The following is a 19,258-nucleotide window of genomic DNA, read 5'->3' on the forward strand; positions in this document are numbered from 1 at the left end:
TTTTCAGGTAATCCAACATGCCTCCATCCGACTGCCAGAACTTCTCGAACGATGTGTTCACGGCCTATGGCCTGCCTGAGGACCTCCAAATTGGCTCCAACACGCGTGGTAACCACCCAGCTTCCATCGACCGACCAGTCCAGGATCCAGAATGGGATGCTCCCAGCTCCAGAGGTTACACGGTCTCTCGGCATATGATCAACGAGCCGCCGACAGACAAACCTTTCAAAATCATAATGATGGGCGCGGGTGCTGCCGGTATCGACTTTATCCATCATGCTACCAAAGAATTACAGGGACTTGACATCGTCTGTTATGATAAAAATCCAGAGGTTGGTGGTACATGGTACGAGAATCGCTATCCCGGTTGTGCCTGTGATGTTCCTAGTGTGGGCTACACGTTTCCATGGAAAGCCAACCCAAACTGGACGAATTTCTATTCTGGAGCTAGAGAAATTTGGGAGTATATGAAGGCAATCGTAGATGAAGAGGGCATGATGAAGTATATACAACTCAACACAACGGTCATAGGGGCGACCTGGAATGAGACTAAGAGTAAGTGGATTGTCAAGCTGGAGAAGAAGACTCTAGTAGAGGATGACGGGAGTGTCATAGAGTGGGAGGAGGAATGTGACTTGCTCCTGAACGGGCTTGGGTTTCTAAAGTTAGGATGCTCGTTCTGAACTTGATATTGTCTTCTAATACTGACTTGCTCTATAGCGCCTGGAAATGGCCCGAAATACCCGGAATTCAATCTTTCAGGGGTGATCTCTTCCATACAGCTAATTACAAGGAGGGCTTCGATCTAAAGGGCAAACGTGTTGCTGTCATTGGCTCTGGTAGCTCTGGAGTTCAAGTAGTTGCATCTGTCTACTCCGACGTCTCTGAATTATATACTTGGGTTCGAAGCCCGACATGGATCACAGCTGCGTTTGGGCAACAATTTGCCGGCAAAGATGGACGGAATTTTGATTGTGAGTATATGACTGCTTGAAGTATATTTTTCTCAACCTATCCATTGTTGCTAACTAAAATATAGACACTCAAGAGCAAAAGAAAGAGTTTGCGAGAGACCCCGAAAAATATCATCGCTACAAAAAGATGATTGAGAACGAACTAAACAAAAGATTCAAGCTAGTATTACGAAATACTCGCGAGTCTGATGAAGCTAATGCTGTAAGTTCTCTCTGGTTTTGTCCCCTTGTAGCCTCCCCATTCTATTTAGAAGATCGTTATGTTAGCATCTGTTGGTTCTACGGTTACAGCAGCTGATATCGGAAACATTTAGTTTGCCTTCGGAGAGATGACTTCGAAATTGAAATCAAAACCACATCTAATGGGTGTGATGATCCCTAAGGATTTCAATGTAGCTTGTCGCCGGCCAACACCTGGGAACGGCTATCTAGAAGCACTTACTGGACCAAAGACGACCGTCTTCACGGAAAGTATCAAAGCAATTACACCAACAGGCATTGTTGACTCGGCCACTGGGACCGAATATCCAGTCGACGTTATCATATGCGCTACAGGGTTTGATACATCTTACAAGCCGCGCTTTCCTATCACTGGCCTTGACCCTAATGTCACTCTCGCAGAGAAATACCCAAAACACCCATCCAGCTACCTTGGTATAGGTGTTGACGGATTTCCAAACTACTTCACATATTCTGGTCCTTTCACACCTATAGCACAAGGTTCAGTGCTACCGATCATTACTCACTTGACGAAAAACTTCATTGAAGTCATTAACCACATGCGTCGCCAGCATATTCGACGCCTCAGCCCCAAAAAGTCTGTGGTTGAGGACTTTGTCGAGCACGCGGACACGTTCCTCAAGCGGACTTGCTGGGCTGATCCGTGCCCAAGTTGGTTCAAGCAGGGTACAAAGACTGGGCCGATAGTGATGTGGCCTGGATCGAGACTGGCGTATTTCGAGGCGCTGCGTAAGCCGCATTTCGAAGATTACGAGATCGAGTATTGGAGCAAAAATAGGTGGGGGTTTTTGGGCAATGGCTTTGTTGATTTTGAGTTCAGTGACAAAGGTGATATTACTTGGTACTTGGATAAGCTCTCGGGGAGGGAGGATTGGGAGAACGGTGTGCCATTCAATAAGGATCCAATGGAATTCGCGGGTATTGCTCAAGGCGCTCTACCGAATGTCCAGACGAATGGGAAAGCCAACGGAGTAGCCTAAAGAGGTGGCTAATAACTCTTAGAGTCTTAGTGGTAGAACGGGTCAAATGTTTAGAGGAACGACTCAATTTATCGACTATTGTTTTTTGTAGTGCTATCACTAGATATTTTCCCCTGTGCAGCTAGTTTCCCTCGTAGAACTGTGTGCGCTTTAGTATGAATCCCGTGGATTTTTAGTCCCCGTGCCATTGTTCCCCTACCTTAACTGCCTCCCCTCAAGCCACCCATTACGCTGGTAGTTACTGACCAAAATAATAGAAAACTCTGTTCACCGATTGAGGTATTGTAGGATTTAGATACTATTTCTGAAGTAAGCACTAGAACCCTAGATTTCTGGTCAAGGTCTATTCTTTAATGAAAATTAACTAAAAAGTTCGAAGGATATCGGCTTAGAAGGGCTTGGCCGAGAATGGCACAGAAGCCATGCGCGCAAGGCGAATCTCTCGCAGACTCCACAATAAGGAAGAAAGAGTGACATAGGCGATCGTTCGTCATGTAGAGCTCCGTTACATATAAAACCAGCTATCAATGGATTGTAGCACCTATTTCTCTAATTCAAATCCCCTACCCTCGATCTGCCGTATAGAACGACATTCGCTGCTCAAACTCCACTGAATTGCCTCGACCACCAGGTCATCCCATCGTGCAGCAGATGGGAGCTTATCGAATCGACGAAATGCGTGTGGGAGGCCGGGGAAAATATGAACTTTTGTAGGTACCCTAATAGAAGAAACTTAAGTCTCATGCATAATGCAACCAACAGACTTGAAAAGTAGACGTGAAAGTAACCGAGTTTCTTACCCGATTTTGCCCAATCTGTCAGCATACAGCAACCCGTCATCCCTTAAAAGGTCCTGCCCGGCAATCAGGAACGTCGCTCGTGGCATACCCTTTAAACTTCCCTCGGCAGCCAGAGCTACATTGAATAAGGGATCCGCAGGGTCCTTAATGCTGAGGAGGTCGGTGAAGAGCTTCAGAAGTGACATCGGCAGTACAGGAGCATCGGTGTTCTGCTTCAATGACGCATTTTGATTAGTAGCGAGCGGGTGCCTGTCGGGGTGAACAAGCCATGGAATGCACAGAAGCTGGCCTCTGATGTTCAGTTTCGCCAATGTTTGGCTCTGTTGCAGACGAGTGTTCTCACGCAAGACGATGGAAGCTGCGAGGCCAGCACCGGCAGAAATACCACCGATAACTACCTGGTTCGGATCGCCTCCAAGGCTAGTGATATGCATCGATAACCATTGAAAGGAGTCCCATGCGTCGTTGAATTGAGTTGGATGTTTGAATTCTGGGGTATGTCGGTAGTTGACGTTGACTACAATGACACCTGGAGTTGGAGAAGCTGCGACGATACGACAGCAGCTAGCATCTTCAGTGTCAAGTGTTCCAAAGATATATCCTCCGCCATGGAAATACAAGTATACAGGAAGCAGGGTCTCCAACGGCATATTCTTGGGTTTGTAAACTCGTGCAAGAATATTTTCATAGTCCCGAGTGAGTATGCAATGGTCTTGCCAACTTACTTTATCTCGCAAGCCTTCAAAAGACAGAATTAGAGATCAGTAAATGCTATAAACATAATGCCAGTATGGAATAGGAAAGAACGCCAACCTGTGATTTGTAGATCCTCCTCTGAGGCTTGAAGGCGAGCTGTGTTCGTTGCTGCTCGTAACTGTTCTGGTGTCTGTGAGGCAGATGAAGGACTAGGTACAGGCAGCGAGGTAGTGTGGATGAAATCTGTCCACTCAGAACTGGGACCCTGGTACTTGGAATAAGGCATATTTGGATAGGGTGGTGAGTTACAGTACGAATAAGACTTGGACTATGCTTTTGGGCATTTCTGGGGGTAGAGGCACTGTTGCATTTATATCAATTATCGGCCCATAAAGCAGAACTGCCGAGATGTGGGCCCCCCACAGCAAGTGAGGTCTTTTGCCGAAGCCATAAATTAGGAAACGGGTGTTGTTCGTAAATTCTATTTTCTTCGAATGCAATGGCACTGTTCGTGACAAATGGAGCTAATTTTATCCTTCGTGACTCGCCATGTATTCAAATGAACTCTAATATGCTCATAGATATGTTCAAATCTAATGTCTGCCATTGTCTACCATCTTACAGTAATATCAAGTACTTTGTAGATAGTACATATCCTGATGCTCACGTAGCATCGTGGTCTCGGACTAATAGAATTGAGGCTGTCAATTCCACCCCAACAATGTAAAGACTATCAAGTTCCATATACGCTATACACTATACGCCTCTCCTGTAGCCCTCTACAGACCGGTTCCCGTTGCACCCTTTCCACGCTCTGCCAGCTCGCTCTTTGCTGTGTCCCAAAGCTGTCCGTCACGCCAGAAGCCATCCACAATTGGCTTCCGCCCAGGCTTCCCTCCACGGGGCATCTCGTTTAGCCAGCCCCAATGACACTTTTCCTTCCAACCATTCTTTTTCCAGTCATTGAGATCTGATTCCGGCTCGTTATTGAGAGTAGGCAGATATTGAAGCAACGTCGTATCGTGGGATAGGAAGATACACACTGACGGCGAAGCATCGAACTGGATGAGCGCATTCACTGATGCTTGTGCTCTCGGAGGGTCAGCATAAGCGGCTGAAGGGTCTGTGGAGATATTATAGAATGGAGTAGCCTTATTCTCCTCTGTGGGTGAAAGGGGATGTGGTTCTGTAAATAGCGAACACGGACAAGGACTAGGAAAGTAGGGGCTTTCATCTAGAACACCCGTAGGAATATGATCCGGGAGAAGAATACTAGGTGTCGGGCGAAAAGCTCCTGGAAAATGACAAATGTCACCACCCAGAAAGACAAAGGTGGAATTTGGTTCAGGAGTTGTTCGAGCAAGGGCGCACATATGGCCGAGGCAGTGTCCTGGCGTATCTAGCGACAGAACATGGCGAGTTAGGACAATTTGTTTTCTGCCATTGAGCTAATTGAGAGGGGGAGCTCACCAAGGAGGTAGAAAGACCCGTCACCAAAATAATCATGTGCCCGAAATTCCCCTATATTCAATCCCGAAGTGAAGTCTATCTCGACGAGTGTACGGCCCTCAATATCAGAGGCGTTGAGGGGCGAGTTGGGATTTTGTGGATATCCCGGTAGAAGGTTTGGCGACGATTTGACGCCTGGTCCTACAACCAACGATGTGGATGGCGGAAAGAGCGAAACCGTGCCAGTGTGATCCCAGTGATAGTGTGACCATACCACGGAAGCTAATGAACGCAAGATAGGGTTAGTAAACCAAATTGGAGAATATCGAGCAGACCGTACCATCGCTACTAACACTAGAAGAGGATTTCTCTTGATTAGGAGGTCTGGGTTACGCGTACACAGACTTACAAATTGACTTCAAGCTGATTTTGCTTTCCTGGAGAATCTCAGTTGTATCTTTGTCCACCCTCAAAGAAGGTATAACCCGGCCAAGACGCTGCTGAAGAATGGGGGGGAGGTTCCAAAAGTCTTTCCGAACACCCAAATCGAACATGAGTTTCTGGCCTGATGGCTCGTGTTCAATAAGAAAGGCAACAACCGTCATGTTTAATAGCTCATGTCCATCTCGGGCAGGCTCTACAAATTTATCTGCCACAACCGTCATAAGGGCCGTCGTATCTACCATGCGGACCCGCACTATCCGAGTAGACGTAGGCAGCGACAATTTATTGTCAGACATGTTAAGTCTCTACCCATTGGCGTGAAGAGGCTGGTTTGGCTGCTGATACTGAAGTGGGAGGGGAGGCAGCATCACCTATGACCAAGGCCAAAGTGCAAGTAGTGCTAATAGGCAAAGAGAACAGCTGAAGATGACCGTGTGGGTACAGAGGGGAGGACCATAACCAGGTGTCCATCCACCCGTCATACGGAGTATATCATGCGGCTATGGACTTTCGATACCGTCACTTCACACTTACGGCCATGCTGAGCCCGTAGATGGGCAGCACCGAGTGCCGAACGGTCAGAGGTTCCCCTCCCAGCACCCCACCATTCGTTCAGGCGCAATCGCCCGCTTTCTCGCTGGCGCGTTACATGTACCCGCACTGGCAAATACATATTGTACTTCGTAAGTCGAGAGCTCGTCTCCTCTGGCGGCACATATCTTCATCGCCGGATCGTCGACTCTCCACTTCACTGGCAGCCAGCAACCCGAGCACCGCTGTCTGCGGCCAACCGACAGCCGGGCCCGCCGCCGTGGCCAGTGAACACGCTGGCTGACCATGACATCTAGCGTTGCCCTCGCCATGGCCATGGGTGCTGAGACTCTCCCGAACTACGTCCCAGCCCAAGCTCACGATGCTACGCATGGAGCAAGCAATGGCCGGGCGAGATTGGTTTGTGTGCGTTGCCACAATAAGAAGGTACGAGTACTCAAATCACCATTGCTCGCTTCCATTGCCCTCTCGGCACACTCGTACTGAGAAGCATCGGGTTCTAATACCCGCTCTAGATTCGGTGCGATATCCGGCGCGTTGACCATGAAGGATATGAAATAATACAGCCGTGCAAGCATTGCGAGAGAGCAGGGTCGGAGTGCCTGTAAGCGGCCCGCATTCACCCTCTGAGCAGAATGGGGATTCTGACTTGGTGGCTACCTTAGTATTCGTTCCTCTAGACGAGGTACTGCGAAGCGGAAAGCTCGATGTCCTCGCGGTGTCCCAAGTCACCCCAATGACGGGAATCCCGAAGTCGTAGTTCATGCTACCTGCACCTCAATTGCGGAGCCGGATGAAACCTTGCAGACTTTCAACTCCAACCTCATCTTCTCGCCACCGCAGCCCTTGCCCAACGGCGTCACTTATCACAATGATTCTCTCCTGTCTCGACGCACCTATCCGGAACAGGATCAGAATGAGTACGGGGCCTCCGATCCAGGTAATCTTGGAAGCAAAGACAAATCCCCTTCAGCACGCCTTGAAAAATCGGCGGTCCCACCTGGCCGGGAGCTCGATAGCCCCCAACAACATCACCCACCAAGTTACATTGGCGACTCTGGATATATGCCAATCTTCAGTCACGAAATCGAAAGCAGGGTGGCTCCATCACCTAAACAACAACAGGTTACGGGGATCCCGAATGCTGTGGATTTCATCCGGCCTGCACTGAAACAAAGCTACCTGGATACTTACTTTGAGTACGTTGCAGTGTGGTGCCCCGTCATGCATAGGGAAACGTTACAGACCCAGCCGGATGTACTTCGCTCCTCTCTCTTCACCTATGCCCTCGCTTTAAGTGGCAACCAAATCAATCCGCCGCTGGTGGACCATACAGATTCGGCTACACTCTACCATCGTGCCAAGAGTCTCTTCTACGAAAAATATGAAGAGAACCCTATAATCCGTATATCTTCTCTTATGCTCTTCTACTGGTGGAGTGCTGGTGCTCCCAACGTCGTCAGCATGGACAATAATTGGTGGTGGACTGGCATCGCAATCCGCCTGGCTCAAGAAATTGGCCTGCATCGTGAACCACAACCTGGACAAATTATGCGACATGGTGAGACTCCAGGCTTGAGGCGAAGGATTTGGTGGACCTTATTCGTAGGTGCAATCTCGGTGTGGGGTTTAAAAAGCAACGAATACTAACAAAAACGACAGGCAAGGGAGAGGATTACGGCCATTTCTCAAGGTCGGCCTTGTATCATCGATATGGACTATTGTGATGTTGAAATGGTGACGGTGGAAGATTTCCCCTGCCCTGCAGATCTCAATGCCCATATATTTGTGTCCTGGGTACATCTGTGTAAAATCGTTGGTGAAATGGGGAAGCTGCTCTGTCAGAAGGCTGGTGGACCTCGCTCCACGATGTCGGTGGGCAAACAACTGGTCGACTGGGTTCAATCCTTGCCAAACTCTTTACAGCTTCCTATCAGTTATGATCGCACCTCAGACTTCAATCGAGATGTACACGGAATGCATCTTACCTATTTGACACATATCACGCTTTTATACCTGAGCAAATCTGCACAATCGCTACCTAAGGCATCTACAACTGCGATAATTGCAGCTTCGTGTGTTGCACGCATCTTTGAAGATTATCTGGTGCGAGGGACACTACGCTTTCTTTCCGGACAGGCGGGATGGTATATCACGATTGCAATCCTGGGCCTCCTCCATGCACGCCGCGTTCAAATTCTCGCCACCCACGCAGATAATGATATCCGGACATTGCGCACGGCACTGAAGCAGCTGGGCAAGTTATGGCCCTCTGCGCATATGTTTGATCTTGGATGTGAAACTCTGTTGAGTTCTGAACACAATCACAATGGCATGTCACATAATGCAGCGCCAAATGGAGACTCCGGTCGTTTTGCAGCCGCTTCGACGCTTGCCGACCTTGCTACCGGCGACGGCTTCGAGTGGATGGGTTATTTTCCATATGTCACTGTGCATACTACTCCACTCATTGGAGCAATTCTTGTGGATGACATGGCGAACTCCTTTTCCGATCTGGAATGGACGGTGGATGTTCCCACACAGCTGCAGGAACTTTGCATGTTGCCGGAAGACTTTAACTCTGATTCTTTCAACATTTTGAGTATGCCGACTCGAATATGATAGTGATATATCAAAATTATGCCCATCACTACTAAACGAATATGGCTTTCCCAATGACCCGGGATTCGGCCAAGATGTGCCTGATCCCATATTCAAGATGGAAATATTATGAGGAACTCTAATCAGAGAAATTGTGCTGCTTATGCATCCATACAGTTTAGATTAGCTGCAAATCACCTCTCAAATTATTATCAAACAAAGAGTGACGAAGATCAAGCTGCAAACCTTTGGAGTTCAATAAATCTAGCTATGATAATCGCATGAGGCGGTAAAAATTGGCCTATAAGGGTACGAGCGTGAATTCACAGGATTTAGCAAACAATTCTTGGATTTACAGTGGCCACCACTATGGAATCAAAACCACCCTTACCATTCTCCAAGCAATTTAAATAGCAAGCCAAATCAAGGAGTCTCGGTTACAGTATGGCCTCAAGACAACTGGACTGTACTTCGGGTTTCCTGGGGTGCCGGCCGTAAACACACCGGCCAAATCTATTTCACTTGACTTACCTGGTTTGGCGTTTTGTATTTTACGTATGTTGAAATACAGTATGTGATAGAATTGTTGTATGAGCATAGAAGGCTGCTGTGCCACTTCACATGTTCGGCCTTTGACATGTATAACATTTCATTTCTTGAAAATAAGCACCTCAACATCATGGCTTCAACACGACTTTTCGTGCCTCCTGTTTATCAAAAATAGCATACCCTTTAGCGGCCTCAGCCAGTGAAAGGCGATGAGAGATTACTTCTGAAAACCTACTCTTATTTTCCACGAAAAAGTGCATGGCCTCCTCGAAAACGGCACGAACAGGTGCCCGTCCGAAATTGATACTGCATTAGCTGTTAGTAAAAGCCAAGGAATTCGTCTCCAAGTCCAAAATGTATTGGGCGCCTTACCTGAGGTTTTTCTGATAACATTCGAGCCCGGTGAATGGAAGTTCCGACTGGTGGAAGCCGACAGATGAGAGAATCCCGCAAGGTCTAAGCAGGTCAAAGGCAGACCTGAGTGCAGCTTTATTGCCCACACTTTCAATTACGGCATCGGCCCCTCGTCCATCAGTCGCTGCGCGAACAATGGCTGGAATATCATCCCTTCCAAGCTTCAGCGGTATGCCGCCCATCTTCGCAGCCTGTTCCAAGCGGTCATCGACAGAATCCACACAATAAACACTTTGGACACCTCTGATATGGGCTGTCAAGACGGCGCAGAGTCCCACGATCCCACAGCCGACGACAACGAACACTGCCTCGGACAAGGGCTGCTTCTCAAATAGCTTCGTTTCTGGCACCCCTTCGCCTGGCTGTCGGAACTGCGTGATTGCGCGCATTGCCCCATAATAGCCCGTAGGGAAAATGTCCGACATCAGCACCAACAGCTCATCATCTATATCATCGGGCGCGAGTAGCAGTGTTCCATCGGCGTTGGGAACTCGCACATGCTCAGCCTGTCCGCCGTCGATTTGCTGCGTGCCTAGTGCTAAGCTGTTCACGCAACGGTTCGTATGGCCGTATCGACAGAACCAGCATGATAGACTGGCGTAGAACGAGGTTGTTAGCTTCTCAAAACAATAGACGAAAGTCACTCACCATGCTGTAGAGAATGTGCCTACAACATGCTGGCCGGATTTGAAGCTCTTGACTTCGCTCCCCACTTCCTCGACGATGCCTGTGAATTCATGGCCCTGCAATCATTCTTAGCTGGCAGTACTAGTTGCCGTAGGGTATAAGATCCTGTCTGCTAACCATAACGTGCCCATATGTGGTGTTCTGCTGGCCTCTATATGGATGAAGCTCACTGCCACATATTCCTGCGACAATCACTTTGACCAATGCATCTTTCGAGTTGGCGATACCTGGTCTTTTCCGTTTCTCCACACTAATCTCGTGCGGCGCATTGAGAACAACTGCATTCATGTTTGTCTCCTGGCCAATCTAGGCAGATCTCGAGGCGTCACGAGTATATATTGTTGTTTTTGAATGAGCAGAATCTAACGTTCTTGTCTCGAGTAAGGCAGGTACCAAGGTCGGCTCCAAATACGTTCGAGGAGATGATAATAAATACTTTTCGGCTCCGTACCAAATACTCTTAGCAGCGGAATCTGTCAAGACAGCTCCGTCATCTTCTCTTGGACCACTATATTCTAGAAAGGGGGTGGCTAGGACCCTGCCTCTTTTACCGGTACTCGGTGACTGTGGCATCGAACAGCCCGTGGCTCGAATGAGACCGGCACTCGAAAAAAGCCGCTGCCAATGCCACTCGGATTTCGAGCACCCGAAATATTGTCTGGGACACAGTCGCAAATAGAAAACTAAAAGGTGCGGATGGATTGCTACTGTCATTTTGTGCTTAGATGTCAGGCATTGAAGTACTCTTACAATTCACCAGAACCACTTCTAGCCTCTTTGTTGCATTACTCGTATATCTTAAGCAAGCCGAAAATCTTACTAAACTTACAATAGTATTGGAAATCAGTAATATTTTTTTCAGGCTCCCACAGCTACTTCGGGGAAAATTACGAATTACCTAAAATCTAAAATCGCTCTAAAAAGGTTAATAAACTGTATTTTAGAGACTTTCTCTATTATAATAAAGCTAGAACATAGAAATATATCTAAATAAGTTGATAATAATTATAACTACTGTTTTGATATCGATTTAGAATTCGCGTCGATTTATTTTTTCCCCCGAAGTAGCTGTGGGAGCCTGAAAAAAATATTACTGATTTCCGATATCATTGTATGTACTACTGTGACGCACATTCTATTGAGGGGCACTTCTTACTTGTTGGTTTGTCATTTCTGATGTAAACTATCACAACTCAATCAGTCGATTCTATTTATCCTGCAAGCTAGCTAGGTCACAAACATCCTACCTGCCCTTGGCATGCTCCTTGCTCATGGCCAGCTTTTAACACTATACTAAAAGGCCCTTATAGCATGTGTAAGTCGCGGCTCATCCCATGTAGTATATTCAGAGAGCACCAATCGAACCAGGCATTAACAAGCACTGTCAGAAATGTTATCTGACAGAGCAACGATGTTGACAGAAAACTGCGCTGCAGGATCTATCTCCCGAATTGACAAATACCCCTGGCTTTGCATCCTCTACCTCGATATATTCCAATTTGAATACGACTCCATGCGGTGCACTCAACACGCCCCTCCTTGTACCGGTCACTTCCAATGTTCAAAACTTCCTTCAGTCTCGTTCGGTATCGCGGCATGGTCAAAATATTGGCCTTGCGGAGTGATCGATGCTCACATTATGTTATGGTCTTCGCCCTTGGCCAGTATATCTCAGGGCCTCTCATGTAACACCAGGGTATGCTTGTCCTTGTAACTCACCGTTCGTAGGGCAATAGTCACCCATGAACCCGTAAAGTAGATCGTCCTGAAATGGCTCTTCTTGCCCATCTAGCCAGTTAACCAGTGTTGAGGAGTTATTTTGCGAGATATCTTGCATCTGTGATGACCGGGCAGAAAAAGTACGCAAAACAGCATCTAAGTTTTGATGTCCAAAATCTTGAGAGTAGTCCTGAGCATCCCGTGGTACCTGAGCTGTTTCGTCCCTATCAGGAGGTAGTTGAACATCTTTTGCGGCCATGAGTTTCTTAATGATGCCCATGACTTTCGAAACCCCGGAATTTGGGACAGTTAACTCATCTAGACATGCTAGACTTGAGGCTAATAGTGTTAAATGCTCACGCCTGTGGCCGGCTTGAAGTGCAGCTGCATTGCGAACGTGTATTGTGCAAGCAACGTAGAGAGCGTAGCTCAGCAAGTACGGAGCACCCCGTAGCGTGTACGCTGTCTGGTATGCTAGAGCAATCTTTGTTATATTTGCAGCCGCTCTTGTGCATCTTTGCCAAGATGGTAATATCCCAGCTGCGGAGCGGAGATGGCCATCGGCAATCAAAGGTCGATGAAGAAGTATGATCAGTGCGTGGTAGATTCCGTGTAGATTCATCACGGTAGGCGCTGGAAGACGAGAACTGGGCACTACTTCAGCAAGAGGATCGTATCGGAGCTCTGTCGGAAGGTCGGTATTCCATTTGACCAGAGCGTCATCGTAGGCTTGGACATTAGCCCTCGCGGATGCTGCAGTCGCACCAATAACATAGAATTTGTTTATAATCTTCGTCATGATTATAGAAAGTCGACAAAGCTGCTGGAAACAAGTAACTGAGTATATCGGCGTTCCGCGCGCGAATGCTGATGGTGTAACACCACCGGGCGCCATAAGGTCCAAGTACGGTATCCATGTTTCTTTCTCTTCCATGGTGTCAATCAGCTCATACGACACATGTGCGTCTCGTAGCTGGATGCCCACAGGACGCCCGAGGTACAAACTTTGAAGCTTATCGCATATGAAAGCGCCCCAAAATACCCGTCTTCTGATTTCTATATCTTCAGCATTCTCCTCTGTAACCTTCCTGTCTAAATGTAAACCCAAGTCATACACCATCCGTAGTGCATACCCAGTGTACAGCCAGCCCTTTGAGGTGTTGCCACGAGCATTGAATGTGGAACCAAGTAGTAGCAATCCTACAACGGTGGGCATGCTAGGTTCCATCAGGAGCGACTCCTGTGACAGCAGGTCATCACATCGGCGAAAGAAACGGCCACCGGCAGTCGTCGGGTCCTCAGGGTCATCGCGCACCTCAAGTCTTCGCGAGAACTTGCTCGAGCAGGCGAAGATTGCGTTGAGCAAGAACTTGGACGAGAATGGGCCGTCTTGTCGGAGATCACGCATAATGGCTGGTCTGTAGGTCAGAAGGAAAGTATGGTGCTGGCGATTCCAGTGAAGCTCGAGAAGGTGCATGCCAAGATCAGTGGCAACCCCGTCCAGATCGGGAAATGAATAAAGCTCATATTCGCCTTGCCGTTTTAAAACCGCGTTGGCTATCAAGCTATTTCGGATATTTTCGAGGTTCATGGAGTTAGAGTGTGCTGGGAGCTTTGTCGAGACTTGCAAAGCCGACGAAGGGCCAAAGCTATCGATGGTCCCGTATTCATTGACGGAAATAAAAGGAGACGTGTCGAGGTCTCCATCTGAGAATGTATCATTACTCTCATTATCATTTTGATGGGTTGCCCCAGGTTGCTCTTCGCTGCTCAGAGGTGTCAGCATTGAGAGTGGATGGTTCACAACCCGACCCTCATCGTTGATGGAGATTGATTTCAAATGGTCGGCAGCTGCCTCGGGCGATAAACCCTTCAGCTTCTGAATTATGGTTATCAGTTGTCTTGTTTCCGCTCTCAGGGCACTTAGAACTGCGTTCGTCGGTCTGAATAGTCGTCAATTGCGTTCGTGCCCAAGATAAGGAATATCTCGATTCTAGGCACATACCGTACCTTTGCTTATGCGCATGCTCGATGTAGATACACTCACGGTTCTGACAGACACAAGAAGCACAGATAGGCCTCTGTCTGTCGCAGCGAATCTTCCGCACGCGACAAAACTCACATGCGCGTCCATGGCTTCTGCCCTGATCGTTCCTCCACGCCATGGTTCCGGTCGCGGGGCATATGGCGTTGCGTTTCTATACGAGAAATGATAACACCGTTTCTTCCATGGAGGAGCATGTAGCAGCCGGAGACAAGCTTACTGTCGTTGACAGTAAGTGTTTCGGATTGTATGTTGGATGGCAGGGCCATGGCCCCGAATTTTCCTGCGGCGGGGAAAATGCGGAGTTGTGTCGCCAGTTTGCCTGCCACAGGGCTGATGATAGCCGGAGGCCCGACTGACGAAGTCTCAACAACGTCTAGAATATATATCTATTTATACATATATCAAAGGAATATTTGCAAGAAACAGGCGTTTTGACAGAGGGAGATCTCTATCATTAAGTTGCGCAGCCATTATTGGAGCACCAGAAATCCAACGTCATGGGGATTATACAAAAACTAAGTCATACGAGTAAGAAAAGAGCACCTGGCCCGCGAGATTAGCATTGCTTGTCGCTGGCAAGTACTCGTACATGTACAGTACATAGTTATCACTCCGCACGTTAGATGTAGATGAAGCACAAGTATCCGATTCCAACCGCCATCTCTAGGGTCAGTCCCAGTAATTCGGCTTCCGTTTCCCCTTCCCCACCATCCCCACGGGGTAGCCCTGCCCCATCGAGTATCCCCACGGAGGCAGCAACTTTGCGGGGTGCGACGGGGAATGAAATGATTGAGTGGCGATGCAGATCGAACCACGGTTCCGGCGACTACGACTACGGATACGAGTAACACAACACGACGGTCGGCTTCCGGCTCTCGGCGCTCGTGGTCTTGAAGCTGCTGATTGGTGCCTGGATTTGGTTGGTGCTGCCTGGGCTCCATTGTTTAATTCGACTACGGACGGGAAATCAGTCTCCGTCCCACAACGACCGTCCGCGTTACTCGTACCTGAAGTCCAACGCCGCATGCTACACGAAACTAGGAACACTACACGAACCGAACAAGTACGAGTACCGGAATGCCGCGGTAGCTAGAAACCATAGGATAGAAGTAAATCAAAAATGAAAAAGGCATCGTCTACAGCTTGTAGCGTCCAGGTACTCGTAATACAAAAGAAGGTAGCAGAGAAGTAAATGCACCCTTTTCGTCGCATTGACCAGTGCCAGTCTCGGTTGTAAATCATGGCATCCATCCTGTGCAAGAAGATTCCATATACGGTAAGCCAGAGGCAGCTGACCTACGTGCGATGCTAGGGCTAATTGGATGTGTGAGTAGTTCAAAGATATATCGCTGCTCGACAATCGCTCGTTCATCGCTGGACAATGGGTCACTAGTTCGACCCTGGAGACTTTCCCAGTCTACGGTAAGGAGCCAGCCCGTACCTCCTCCAGTTCCTTTGCAGAGCTGATCAGATAGACCCGGAGGACAACGAAAAGGTCTGCGACGTTGCGGACCTTGGGCGCGATGATACCCGTAAGGCGGTCGTAGCTGCACAAGAAGCTTTCAAGACCTTCAAGAATACTTCTCATCGCGAACGTCGCTGGTTAATGCGACGCTGGGCCGATATGATAAAAGAGAACAAGGAAGACCTTGCTGCGATCTGTACTCTGGAGCTAGGAAAACCATTCTCCGAGTCTTTAGTAACGGTCAAGTATGGAACCGACTTCCTCGACTGGTTCGAGGGCGCCATCGAGCGACAATACGGAGAGACGATTCCCGCGGCCAAGAGCGAAAACAGGATCTTCACCATTCGCCAGCCTCAAGGAGTCGTTGCAGCTATCACACCCTGGAATTCGCCAATTGCCATGGTGACAAGAAAAGTTGGTGCCGCCATCGCTGCTGGGAACACAGTGGTCTGCAAACCTGCTCCGGAGACATCGCTATGCGCAATCGCTGTGGCGAAACTCTTTGAGCGAGCTGGAGGCCCACCAGGTGTGTTCAACATAGTCACATCGAGTGTCAAAAAGGCTGCCGAGGTTGGTCAAGAGCTCACATCGAATCCATTTGTTCGACATCTCAGTTTTACTGGTTCTACTGCCGTCGGTCGATTCTTACATGCTGAATGTGCGAAGAGTTTCAAGAAGACCAGCATGGAGCTCGGCGGGAACGCCCCCTTTATTGTGTTTGGGGATGCTAAAATCGATAGGGCCGTCGAAGGTACGTATGTCTGTTGAATTGTCCCCGGATTCAGACTGACGGCTTGACAAGGCCTAATATCGTCCAAGTTCCGTTCATCAGGCCAAACGTGTGTGTGTGCCAACAGAATATTTATTCATTCTTCTATCATCGAGATTTTCGCATCGGTTCTCCAGAAGCGTTTGGGAGAAACCTTCCGCTACGGCTCTGTCTGGGACAAAAACGTCAACTTCGGCCCGCTATATTCTAACAAGGCGCTCGAGAAGATCCACGCGCAAATCAAAGACGCGCTTGAGAAGGGTGGGAAGATTCTCGGTGGCGGGAAAGAGCCGTCTGAAAATGACGGTCCTAACTTCTTTCCGCCAACCATCATCACTGGGGCAAAGACCAGCATGCTTTTCATGGAGCAGGAGACTTTTGGACCGCTTGCATTCTTGGTTCCATTCGACACGGATGAGGAGGTAATTGCCTTGGCAAATGACACTGATGTGGGATTGGCCGCTTACTTTTACACTGAAAATATTTCACGTGTATGGAAGGTTAGCGAGGCATTAGAGACAGGTATGGTGGGCGTAAGAGTAGGCCTTATAAGTGCTTGTGAGCAGCCATTTGGAGGTATAAAGAATAGCGGCACAGGTAGAGAAGGGGGTAGAGAAGCGTTGGATGAGTATACTGAGGTCAAGAGCATCACTGTCGGAGTTTAGAAAAGGCAGTTAAGATTTCTCATGGGATGTTCATTGGTATTTCAAATTATATACAATGCACTCCGCTACATCTACACCATCTTAACGAGACGTGAAGCATAAATTAGGTCATGACTTGAGTCACTAGGTATTATGGTATGAACTAGAAGGCATTTGTGAGAGTCAAGGAAGCTAGTAATCAAGAGCTACTAGTGGTTCAACTAGTTATTTCATTTCCTTGCTCATCCGTAAGATTTTATATGACTATCAAGTACTCTTATTTTCAGCACTGTAATCTACAGTTTGTTAATCTCCAATCTTCTTAACACCACAACCACTGTTATATACTCATTTATACCTGCCTAAAGCTTAGCCAGCGCTTGAAAGACTTGATGCTCATCAGAGCTTCTTGTGCTCAAAGCAGCCATCTTTGCGGCTGCAGTACCTGCTCTTCGTCCGAAGACTGCACCAGACGTCAAACCACTTCCACCGGGGTAGTTTTCAAAGAAGAGGCCACCCAGCATCTCGCCTACGCAGTATAGCCCTGGAATTCCCCTTTGTGTCGTCGAGCTAATGACCTGTGCCGTCTCAGGGATAACTGCAATACCACCAAAGGTAAATGTAACCCCGCATGTCACATGGACTGCCAAGAAGGGTGCTTGATCTAAAGGTAAAGCCCAATTTGACTTGGCAAGCGGCAGCTTTTTGGCGTTGGATTGTGTTGAGAGGCCATCTCTAATGGCAGGGTTCCATTCTATCCCGGGCTTTTCTTTTTGAGACGCATATACAGCATCATTATAGCTTTCCACCGTGCTAATAAACTTCTCGCGATCTTCTAAGCCAATCGAGACAAGCTTATCTGCAAGGTCAGAGATTGAATTTGCCATGATTCGGTTCACCCTTTCTTCCCGATACTCCTCGTCGCGTAGCCATGGGATCATCCTTGAATCCCAAATCTGGAAGGCATTGAGCCCGGGCTGTGCTAGAATTGCACGACCGAATTTGGCATAGGTGAAGTTACGGAGATCGATGCCTTCATCCACGAATCGCTCTCCAGCAGTATTCAGCATTAGCCCTAGAGGGTACCCAGACTTAGTAAACTCATTTGACGCTTCCCGGTCTCCTGCATGAGCAGGTGCATTTGCATCCCAGGCAACGGAGTGACAACCAGACCAGTTGCCAGCTTGCTTGGCCGAAACATCACGGATGGCGAGCTCGAGACAATCACCAGTATTGAACGGTGTCCCCCTCACTTTCGCGAGGTCCCACCCTGGACCAAGGTATTGTGACCGCATGCGTGAATTGCTTTCAAACCCTCCAGCAGCCAGAATAACGGCGCCAGTCCGAATGAGTATTTCCTCTCCACATTGGTTAACGGCTACCGATGTAACAGCCCCCGTATGAGGATCAGTGACAAGTCGTGTCAGGGAGGTCGAGTAGAATACTGATACGCCATGTTGACGAGCGGCGGCCCTATGGTCTTGGACGAGTCCTTTTCCTCCATCCTCTGTCTTGAGCGCCAATCCTCCCCAGAACTTCAGGCGACCATCGACTTTGTAGGCTTGACGGTTGAATGAGAGTTGGAATCTGATTCCATTGCTTGCGAGCCACTTTATAGCTGCGTTCGAGTCTTGGAGGAGAATTTTGCAGAGTTCGGGATCAGATCTCCCGCCACAAACTCGGGCCATATCAGCCGAGAAATCCTGGACCGTATATGGTTCCATGTCAATCAACCCTGCGGTAGTCTCGTCCACATTGTTCACAATTGGAAGCAGATCTGAGGTACCATTGTGCGCCGTCCTGAAAGCGCCAGCCGTGAAATAAGTATTCCCTCCGGCCCATTCCTCGGGGCACTTGTCGATGAGGACAACACGCTGGGCCCCAGCTTGTTTCGCAGCAACCGCAGCAGAGAAGCCAGCATTGCCGCTTCCAGCAACAAGAACATCGCAGGATGTCGGCAGTGCCATGTTGATGGGAATCGATAGAAAACTGAGAGTAATCGACGAGGGCGGAAGCAGCTCGCGTGGGACAGATGGACTGCTGGATGCGTAGGAAAGTATCAAGGAATTGCTATCTTCGGCTGGAGGATGATACTCATACTTCCTGTACCCTCATCTCACTATCTACCAAAACGCATCGCCATATGAAGTTCCGTCTCTCCACGCCATGCCATATAGCTGAAGCTAGAATCTCGTGCCTCCTTGTCGGGAAACGGGCAACCTCACGGA

At 48.4% G+C, this 19,258-nt stretch overlaps 8 protein-coding genes across 8 annotated transcripts; 3 read left to right on the top strand and 5 right to left on the bottom strand.

Moving 5' to 3' along the window:
* Positions 1-17: 17 nt before the first annotated feature.
* BP5553_09775 (uncharacterized protein) lies at positions 18-2,194 on the top strand (the record flags this gene model as incomplete). Its single annotated transcript, XM_032018398.1, has 4 exons — positions 18-664; positions 721-974; positions 1,040-1,176; positions 1,289-2,194. The coding sequence occupies 4 exons, from the start codon at positions 18-20 to the stop codon at positions 2,192-2,194; spliced, it is 1,944 nt and encodes a 647-aa protein (XP_031865235.1).
* Positions 2,195-2,990: 796 nt separating this feature from the next.
* BP5553_09776 (Uncharacterized protein) lies at positions 2,991-3,976 on the bottom strand (the record flags this gene model as incomplete). The annotated part of the gene is made up of 2 exons (XM_032018399.1): positions 2,991-3,733; positions 3,808-3,976. 2 exons carry the CDS (start codon positions 3,974-3,976, stop codon positions 2,991-2,993), a joined length of 912 nt encoding a protein of 303 aa, XP_031865236.1.
* A 493-nt stretch (positions 3,977-4,469) lies between these two features.
* On the bottom strand, positions 4,470-5,825 carry BP5553_09777 (Uncharacterized protein; the record flags this gene model as incomplete). Its single annotated transcript, XM_032018400.1, has 3 exons — positions 4,470-5,089; positions 5,161-5,421; positions 5,549-5,825. The coding sequence occupies 3 exons, from the start codon at positions 5,823-5,825 to the stop codon at positions 4,470-4,472; spliced, it is 1,158 nt and encodes a 385-aa protein (XP_031865237.1).
* Positions 5,826-6,420: 595 nt separating this feature from the next.
* Positions 6,421-8,757, top strand: BP5553_09778 (uncharacterized protein; the record flags this gene model as incomplete). Its single annotated transcript, XM_032018401.1, has 4 exons — positions 6,421-6,561; positions 6,651-6,739; positions 6,801-7,740; positions 7,798-8,757. The coding sequence occupies 4 exons, from the start codon at positions 6,421-6,423 to the stop codon at positions 8,755-8,757; spliced, it is 2,130 nt and encodes a 709-aa protein (XP_031865238.1).
* A 656-nt stretch (positions 8,758-9,413) lies between these two features.
* BP5553_09779 (Uncharacterized protein) lies at positions 9,414-10,674 on the bottom strand (the record flags this gene model as incomplete). Its single annotated transcript, XM_032018402.1, has 4 exons — positions 9,414-9,591; positions 9,658-10,293; positions 10,348-10,442; positions 10,504-10,674. The coding sequence occupies 4 exons, from the start codon at positions 10,672-10,674 to the stop codon at positions 9,414-9,416; spliced, it is 1,080 nt and encodes a 359-aa protein (XP_031865239.1).
* Positions 10,675-12,067: 1,393 nt separating this feature from the next.
* On the bottom strand, positions 12,068-14,418 carry BP5553_09780 (uncharacterized protein; the record flags this gene model as incomplete). Its single annotated transcript, XM_032018403.1, has 2 exons — positions 12,068-14,048; positions 14,228-14,418. 2 exons carry the CDS (start codon positions 14,416-14,418, stop codon positions 12,068-12,070), a joined length of 2,172 nt encoding a protein of 723 aa, XP_031865240.1.
* Positions 14,419-15,392: 974 nt separating this feature from the next.
* On the top strand, positions 15,393-17,051 carry BP5553_09781 (Succinate-semialdehyde dehydrogenase (NADP+); the record flags this gene model as incomplete). The annotated part of the gene is made up of 4 exons (XM_032018404.1): positions 15,393-15,428; positions 15,487-15,574; positions 15,628-16,368; positions 16,420-17,051. 4 exons carry the CDS (start codon positions 15,393-15,395, stop codon positions 17,049-17,051), a joined length of 1,497 nt encoding a protein of 498 aa, XP_031865241.1.
* Positions 17,052-17,392: 341 nt separating this feature from the next.
* Positions 17,393-18,997, bottom strand: BP5553_09782 (Uncharacterized protein; the record flags this gene model as incomplete). The annotated part of the gene is made up of 1 exon (XM_032018405.1): positions 17,393-18,997. One exon carries the CDS (start codon positions 18,995-18,997, stop codon positions 17,393-17,395), a length of 1,605 nt encoding a protein of 534 aa, XP_031865242.1.
* Between the last annotated feature and the right edge of the window lie 261 nt (positions 18,998-19,258).

This window comes from Venustampulla echinocandica (assembly GCF_003357145.1).
Source record: "Venustampulla echinocandica strain BP 5553 chromosome Unknown scaffold_12, whole genome shotgun sequence".
Taxonomy (NCBI): Eukaryota; Fungi; Ascomycota; class Leotiomycetes; order Helotiales; family Pleuroascaceae; genus Venustampulla; species Venustampulla echinocandica.